Here is a 9087-nt window from a genome sequence, read left to right on the forward strand (position 1 = left end):
TAAAATGTGTCCTAAAGTTTTGTAAATTTCAATTGTAAGCCCCCTATGGGTTCCTTGTTATCCAGGATTGCAATAGTTTACAAGAAAAAAAAGGTTTGGCAAAAAATGACCTATTACAATTGTAATTGTGGGTTGTTTCATCATATCATGCTGGCAGTGACGATCATGGTGTGATAGTTTTGGAACAGCTGACAGTTTTTGTGGCCATCTATGTGCTTGCACTCGTGGTTTTCAATCCATGAAAGAGCACCAAATTTTCAATGGGTTGGGATATGCGCTTGTGGGAATGTGTGAAAGCACATATGATAAGTTACATGTAACAAGAATTTCTATAGATTACCGCGCCCCACAGAGGCTGACTGACGAGGTGGAAGTGATTACGAAGGGGGTGGTCGGTGTATATGTGCACGGGGCGGAAGATTTGAGTATACATAGATGTCTCTAACTCTGCGCTTGCTAGATATGATTGATTTACACATAGAGTACTCTCAATGGACATAGCCTCGGGTCCATTTCCAGCCAAACAAGGAGAGAAGTCCAAGGTTGATGAACCCAAAGGTAAGATTCCCAAAGCCGACAAAAACCGCGGCCAGCAAGAAGACTCCGCAGGTCTTATCCAAGAGCATCCCGAGCGCTTTTTTCTCTTTCCATTGCCAGTCGATCTCGATGCGCGGCCGGGTATTCAAGAGTTTAGGAGGAGATTGGCGGGGTGTCCAGCGCGGCAGATCGATCACCGCGAATACCGGCTTGTGGTCACTGCCGTCATACTCGGGAAGCGACTGATAGTCGAGCACTTGGGCACCCCCGTCAACCGATCCCAGCTGCGGGTCGTCAAGCGAAGACGCCACGAAGATTCGATCGGTCCACCCAGGCAACCGATGCTCAAAGCTAACGAATTGGTCTCCGGCGTTCAGCTTGTATTTGTAAGTCGGCTTGAAAGTGATCGGGGCCTCCCTTAAACCGACCAGAACATTGCCACATGCGTGCTGATGAGAGAGCGTGTCATGCTCCAGAAATAGGCTAGAGTGTCGGCCCTCTTGAAAAGTCTTGTTCAAGGCTTCTCTGTCGATCGGCTTCAGATTAGATGTGCCTAACGGGGTGAGCGAAATCCGGTAGTTCAGATCGCCTATGAAGAATAGATGATTGGTGTCATAAATAGTGTGGTGACCATGGGCGGTTTCGAAGAGTAGCCGGCTGACAATGGTTTGGTAGTCGCGATTGCGAGCAATGATTCCGGAGTCGTGAGCGGCGAGATGGGCGTTGACAAAGGTGAAAATTTCTTCGCCGACCGAGCCGCTTTGGTGAGAGAGATCAGATGGCCGAATGGTCACTCTGACCCCGACGGCGCCCTTGTTGTTCATGAGATTGAGGAATCCACAGCTAGCCTCCGCCGTCCTGACGCTCTGGATATCCTGGAAGACGGTGTCGTTTCTGGCGTATACGAGCAGCCCGAGTCCTCCGTGGGTAGGATCGGCGAGGAGGTTGTAGGTAAGTGCTTCGAAGTTGTTTCCCTTATCGAGCCCAGGCCCTTGATCCCCCTTGATAGTCCTCAGGCCGGAGGAGAACGCTCGGATCATCGATTGATGCCGATCGTGGATCGCCCCTCCGGTAAGTGATGAAAACGTGAGATGCAACTCGGCAAGCTCCCTACTCAAACATCGCGTTATCAGTGACAGATAAAATCGGAGAATAGGCAGATGTGGTAGAAATTCACGGCGGGGAGCGGCACTCAACTGGAAAGCAATCACATAGAAGTCGGGCAGCTGGGCCTCATTTTTGGCCTGCTCGTCGAACACCAATCTCGAGAGCTTCTGTTGCGCCCTCCTATCAGTAGTGTCAGCGCAGAAGTTGATCAGGGAAATTCGACTCGATCTTTTTCTTTCTAGTTAATCAGACAGCCTTGAAGAGATAATCACCCTCTGTTCAGATTGTAGGTCATGCATCTGATCCGCAAAGGTCTTTCCTGATGACGACCCGCCATATTCGAGCAGGTGGACAGGTTGGGGGCAACAAGTATGTCGTTATACAATTTAGCCGATTGACGAAGTGGGCCATTTGGGTTCAGTTGGTGCAGGTCTTGATTTGACCCGGGGTATGCTCGGGGTGTAAGATCGAAGACTGAACATGTCAGTCGAACCGGGCCAGCCCGGCCCCGGCCCACTCAAGCGTCATTCACCCCGTGGCCGGGCCGCCTGGCCCGAAACCTTTGGACAGACTGCACGCCATGAATACAGAGGGATTTGTTGGCCTCAGAATGCAGGGGAAAAAGAATCGTGGCAAACAGTTCTGGACGGCGGCCCTTATGATCATCTGATGGTGATCTATGATCCATTAGTGGGACAATAGTGCCCCCAAAATTGAACAACAAATGTGCCAACATATTCATAGATCCGTAGTTATAAACAGTGTTTTTGCTGGGATGATGCTTCCTGTTGCAAATGTCATACATGAATGATTTGATTATGGAGATCACTAATCATGGCCGGGTTTTGAGCAGAAGGCGGCTGGCCCAGATCCATCCGGCTGTGCGGGGCGAATTGTCAAGAGGCGGGCGGGCTCATCATCATGGATCAATGTTTATTATTTTAGGCTTCTCAAAGTGGGCTAACAATGCCATAAAATCCTATACTCTTTCATTAAATGTTGAAAAAGTGGATATGGAGTTTTGATTAATGTTTGATCTGCTTATCACCCCTGCAAAGTGGTCCATACCAGTTTTCCAACAGTGAACTTGCACTCATAAGGCTTGCAAGCTGTATGTTTTCAACTTTGAGGACCCTACGCGTCTCTTCTTACTAGAAAGTACACAGTTCCACCTACATGGGCATCCTACCATGCAAGAAATACCACCAGGAAGCTCATTCACTCATCTCTCTCAGCACCCCGCGGGCCTCTGTACTGTTGTCAAGCAGCTCCTCTCACTCCCAAAATTGGAAACAGGGCTTAGAAGGTGGCGTGTCACGTTGCACTAAACCAATGCGGGAAAGCTCCAGGATCATGGCCTCTTCTTCGTGAGAAGATGGTGCGGGGAGCAGGCCCAGTCACTCCCTCTGCATGGATCTTAGCGGCGTACACAAGTATGGAATGACAACGAGGACAATAATAACAAGAATTCAAACAAACTGACGGCCACACACATCTATAAGTGATAAGTATATATATATATGTGTGTGTGTATGAGTAATATATGTGGATAATCTAGTAGTAACAACGGGTCAAGATAAGTTAAGATCTGTAAGCGACATGTAAATGTGTAGAGGGATTCGAAAGCGCATAAGAAGACGAAGGAAAAAAGGAAGAGGACGTCTACTGTATATATGGAGTGTGGAGATAAAGATCAAGGCGGGCGAACGCGTGTGGCGGTTGTATGATGTGTGGGTGGGTGCTTGTGAGTAAGGATGCGAAGGGCGGATGGTCAAGAGGGGAGAGAGAAACAAGGGACTGGCTTTTGGGGTTGGAGGATGCTGCTGCTGCTGGGGTGTGGTGGTGTGCGGGCTGGACGTAAGGAGAGGGAGGGGAGGGACGGAACAGACAAGACCACGACGAGGGCGACGAGTCTACAAAGGAAGCGGGACGCGCGCCGCCCTGCGCGCCAACAAAAAAAAAAGGACCACCGGGGGTCAGAGAGGGCAAGAGACTAGGAAGGCTTAGTTAATGGGTCGTGGTGGTCGGCGTAGGTTCGGCAAGCGGGGTGAGTCTGAGGATCGACCTGAACATGGACCCGAGCCCCGCGTTACGAGAGAGATGGGAAGAGGAGTGCGAGGAGGAGGAGGATCCGGAGCGGGCGGTGACGGTGCGTTCCCTGGGCCCGGAGGCTGCGGCGGGAGATGCGGTACGAGATGAGGAGGAGGCGGAGGACGAGGAGGGGTTGGGGGTGGGGATGAGGTTGGGCGATGAGGGGTTGCGCGGGACGGGTCGGGAGGATGGAGCGGGTGTGGAGGGCACCGAGGATGCGGCGGTAGCGGGGCGCCGCAGGCTCGTGGGCCCCTGCCTTTCCTTGGCCGCGACGGGGTCGAGGCCGAGGGCGGGGCTGGCGCTCGAGAAGCGGGAGTCGCCGGCGACGGAGGAGCTGGCGGAGCTGCGGTTGCGTTTCATGAACACCCTGCGGAACGTGTTCTGGCAGTACTCCGACGACGAGTGTTCGCCGGCGTTGGCGGCGGCTGTTGTGGGGTGAGGGGTACTCGCCTGGCGACTGTGGATGCTGCGTTTGGCAGGGTCGACGAGCAGGGAGGGGGGCGCGGTCGCCTTGGGGTCGAGGGGGTCGGCGTCGGCGTCTTTCTTGCTCCGGGTGCCGACCCGGGACAGGCGGCGGACCATCTTGAGGCCGGGCAGCCATAAGGGCGTCGAGCCTGTGGACTTCGTCGAGGCCGCCAGCACGGGGTCGTTTGGCCCCAGCTTGTTGCTGGAATGCTCCTCCTGGTCCGGGGACGGACATCGCAGACAGCCCGGCAGGAGCTCTTCCGCCGAGGCCGCTTGTTGGCTGGCTTCGAGGGCCGGGAGAGGCTGGCTCTGGTTTCGTGAACGGGTGCGTTGGTGGTGGTGATGGTGGTGGTGGGGCTGGGCTGTCGGCTGGACTGTCACGGTAGCGTCATCGAGGTCGGCCTGGGGTAGGCTGCTCGAGGATCGGCTGACGAGGGCCGGGCCACTCCGGGCTCGTCGCAGACTGCTGCTCGGGCTCCCGCTCCAGGGGGTCTCGTCGGAAGAGGGATTGAAGATGCGAGGGAGCGGGGGTGGGGGGAGCATCTCGCGCGGACGGATGTTGGGCTCCATGCAGCTCATCCGCTTCATCTTCCGGTCGCCGCCATTTCCGTGCCCGGCGTTCCGAGGGATCGCGGCAGCATGGGCGGTGTGGGTCCTCTTGGCGCTGGTCGTGCCGGTGGCAGACAGGGTGCGTGCCCGCGCGCCACCGCTCTCGGCTCCAGAATCTTGCAGCCTGGCATGCAGGAGCACATCCGAGAAGATCTCCGTGAGCTTGAGGTCGATAGCAGCCTGGGCGACCTCGGCCGTCCTTCCCAACAAGGTGTTCACGTTTCTCGACAGTCGTTGGGAGACTCTGGATTGGGTGGCCGGTGCGACCGGGGTGGTGGGTACGGGTTCATCGCAGGCCGGCTGGTCTTCTTCGACGGGTGAGCGGTCTCTGGTGGGAGGTTCGATGGGGGATGGGTTGGGGTTTTCGAGGAGGTTGATGCTTGAGACGATGGAATCGTCGCTGATCGGCATGGCGGACATGATCTGGATCGATCTGAGTTGTTCGATCTCCAGCTTGAGTTCTCTGAGCTTGTTCATCCAGCATCTCTTTTCCGGTTCGCAGGTTGCGCCAAACTCGAAGGTGTGTTGGCGATACTTGAGGCTGAATGAATGGGGCATCAAACCTGGTAGGAGAGAGTTAGTTGGGAATGGCTGTGATCTCTGGATGGAGCTACATACCAGAGCTGTCGGAGATGTCGATGAGGTCGAAATATCTGATGGGGAACCAGTGGCGTGGTTCGTAGACGGTGGCTCGTTTGACTTTGACGATAACGAGATGGGTTTGATATAGAAAGATGCCATGGTATTTGATCTTGAAGGCTTCGCTTGGATCTAGACTGGGGGCGTGGTAGAGGATATGCAACGATCCGACGAGTTTGATTTGGCCGAGCAGACAGACGAATGCAGCTCGATAGGACTGGATATAAAAAAAAAAAAAAACAGGGGTTATTGTTTCTCTACATGTTTTGAAGTTGGAGAGAGAGAGAGAGAGAGAGACTGACTGAATGTAGTTCCATTCGACTCGCGATGAGTTCAGTCTTGAGTTCGACCTCCCTGAGTGATTTAGCTTCATCGACGCCTTCAGCGACCTGTTTCATGGCCCAGAGTGCCTGTTGGACCCGTTCGATCGCCCGGGCTCTGAGCGGGTTTGTGGGGCTGGGCTGGTTGATCTGGTTGAGGAGACTGTTGAGAAGCATCGGATATCGCATGATGCGTTGGATGGGCTTGATGATATAGTCAGAGAAGATGAGCTTGTTCTTGGTCGGATTTGTTGTTGTTGTTGTGGTGGTGGTGGTGGTGGTGGTTGGTGTTGTTGTGATTGTTGGTGTTGGTGGTGGTGGTGGCAGTGGTGGCAGTGGTGGTAGTGGTGAGGGTTCGGGTGGTGGTGGAAGAGTGTTTGTAGTGTCGTTTGATGGTGAGGGTGATGAATTTGATGAGGATGCTGAGGAGGAGGAGGAAGAGGAGGAGGAGGAGGATGATGAGGATGATGAAGTGGTTTGCAGCTGTTGCTGGGGTGGTGGTGGTGTTGGTTGCTGTTGGAGGAGTGCGTTCCATTCTGGGGTTGATTCGAATGATCTGATGAGGTCTGCTGCTTCGGTGTGCCTGGCGCAGTACTCTTCGTAGATGGTGAAGATGGGTGATTCGCTGATGAATGCCTTTGCGACCCGTTCGATGATCCGATCGAGGTCTTGTTCCTGCTGTTCTTCTTGTTTGTTCTTCCAGCGTTCTAGTTGTTGTGTTCCTCCGATTGCGATTGAGATCCGGCGTGAGAATCGTTCGGCCAGTTCGATGAGCTGGGCGATGTTTCGTTTGATGATGTGTTTCTCGTAGATCTTGAGTGTTGCTGCTGCGTCGATCTTGGCCAGGTAGAACTGTTCGAGTCTCCTGAGGTCGAGCAGGTATCCATGTTCGGTTTCGATGATCTCGAGGAGTGCGCTGAGTGTTCGTTGGAGGGTGATGTTTTCTGGGCGGCTTGGCTGGGGCTGGGGCTGGGGCTGGGGCTGGGGCTGGGGGGGTGGTTGTTTTGGTGTTTTGCGTGTGAGTGAGACTGTGAGGTCTGGTGCTGACTGGGATGCTTCTGGCAGGAGCTGGAGCTGGCTGTAGTTGGTTGGGATGCTGAGTGGCGAGGGCAGTGAGAGTGGTAGGTTCATGATGTGGTGGTTGTGGTTTGGTGTTTTTTTTTTTTTTTTTTTTTTGCGATCGACTGATATCGAAGTGGCCTGGCTTGGCTTACATAACTCCCTGCGAATCTTCTCAAGAAGAGTTTCTCACCCGCTCTGATCCACTGGGACACTTTAACATCATCTCTGAGAACAATCTCAACCCGCCCATCGCTTCATTGGGCCGGATCACACAAAAAGTATAACCTCATGCCTCATGCGCCAGAGCAATATGATTCAGCACTTTGACAAGAACCCTAGGGCCGCAGAAAGCTAGCCCAGGCAACTGGGAGAAGTCGAGTTGGATCTCCTCTCTATAAACAAGCAGTGAGGATGGATCAGGAAAGAATGAGATTGGCCGATGCCTTTTTAGCTAGGGAGATCCTATCAATTGATCATGAGCTTATTTTAAAAACAAGATATCTGACTCAATCAACCAATACTGGATGACTTCCCTTCAAGATCTATACACATCTCATAGCATCAGTTAATAATTAGAACCACATGAACCAGATTTCCCGGCATAAACCTAAGCTTTCTGGGTCTGTAGTTCATCAACTGTGGAGGGGCCAGAAGTTGCCCACTCACCTATCATGGCCACAGCAAAATGTTCCCACTGCAGGCAGGCTGGTGAACAAAAATGAAGGAGCCCTGCCCTGCCCAGAAGATTTTGAAGGAGCCCTACCCTGCCCGGAAGATTTGGAGGTTTTCTTTCACTACAAACATAACGTACTTCCCCCTGCATGTGTATAATGGTTTTTTTAAGTGCAGTTTGATTTAACATTGCACACTATTAACTACTGGGCAACAGTGATAGTAAAACAACTAAATTTGATGAGAGATGCTGTCAAGGGCTACAAGAGTTTCCAGCCTTGATTTTATATTATTTTTACATTTTCCTTTGACCAAAGATCACCACAAAGTGCTTCACTTGGCACTACTCTACTTGTCAAAAGAATTAATCATTAACAAGTTGAGTAAAAGAGTATAGTGGTTGTGTGTATATGTGGTTATGCCATAGAATTTTTTTTGCTTATAATTTTTAAATTACTATAAAAGAATGAAAGGGTTTTGCATGCTTGAGACTCTCTCTAAACCCTTGAGAATTTTCATTGCTTCAAGAAACTACCCCAAAAGGGATAATTTGCCCCATTTTAGTCTTCTTACCACCAAAACATTTTCCATTTGGGATTCAATGATACTGAATTTTTCCCAAGGAAATTATCCATCAGAATACATAGGTTTAAAATCAATTTTCCCAATGAATGAAAACCCCATTTCCGCAATTGCTATTTGTTGAGTTTTCACTGTGACAGCCCCGCAAAAGGGCTGAGTCAGGAGTAGAATCTATTCTCTGAGGGTCATTTCCTCCCTTGTCTCCTCCTTTCCCCGCCATCCCCAATCACATTCCCTTCCTTTTGACCAACTCCCTCTCTTGTCTCGACTTTGATCAGACTCAATTCTTCAAGCTTTGTCTTGACATAGCTCAAAACTCAAATCTCATTCCTTGCTTGACATCACTTGAGTTCCCCATCCTCAATCAGCTCTTCTCTCCAATTTGGTGAGAAAAGAACAGCAATAACCTCAGTCCATTCCTCCCTTGGCTAATCCCTTTTTATTTTCCTCTCTCTCTCTTTTCCCAGTCTCCTTGTTCCCAGTCTCCTCTCTACTGTCTTTGGTTGTTTCAGAATCTCAATTCTATTGTGGTGGTAATTCTCTCTCTCTTCTTTTCTCCTGTTGTTCTCTCTTTCCTTTCTTAAACATTCCAATGTTGTTTCTCTAGTCTGGTTCTCAATTTATTAGCAATACAGATCAAATCTTCACACTACTTTTGCGTGATTTACACGCAAATCAGGGGCCAAAAAGCTGGGTGCCATGTGAATTCCAATGCTGCCAAATGTTTTCTCTTGAAATGCTGCAAAATATTATAGTGGTTTCTTTGTGGCTTTTATCATTCAGTGAGAGTGAAATGCTATTTTTGGGTGTTTTATTTGCACACCACTGACCAGGGGCCAAACTTCATCAATTTTTGGAGTCATTTCCACAACTACAGTTGTGAAGGGCATCCTGCTGTACAGGAAATATCCCCCAGGGGGGCTGTTTGTAATGCCAGGGCCCAGTTTTTGGATTTCTCCTGTGATTTATGGACCACTGGTGTAATTGTAAACTATTGTAAAGT

At 51.0% G+C, this 9087-nt stretch overlaps 1 protein-coding gene across 1 annotated transcript; it reads right to left on the reverse strand.

The window, feature by feature from the left end:
- Positions 1-488: 488 nt before the first annotated feature.
- On the reverse strand, positions 489-6899 carry PtA15_1A305 (uncharacterized protein; the record flags this gene model as incomplete). The annotated part of the gene is made up of 9 exons (XM_053165319.1): positions 489-1647; positions 1735-1824; positions 3353-3585; positions 3913-4509; positions 4576-5372; positions 5428-5665; positions 5751-5931; positions 6364-6684; positions 6817-6899. The coding sequence occupies 9 exons, from the start codon at positions 6897-6899 to the stop codon at positions 489-491; spliced, it is 3699 nt and encodes a 1232-aa protein (XP_053016522.1).
- Between the last annotated feature and the right edge of the window lie 2188 nt (positions 6900-9087).

Source organism: Puccinia triticina, chromosome 1A (assembly GCF_026914185.1).
Source record: "Puccinia triticina chromosome 1A, complete sequence".
Classification (NCBI taxonomy): Eukaryota; Fungi; Basidiomycota; class Pucciniomycetes; order Pucciniales; family Pucciniaceae; genus Puccinia; species Puccinia triticina.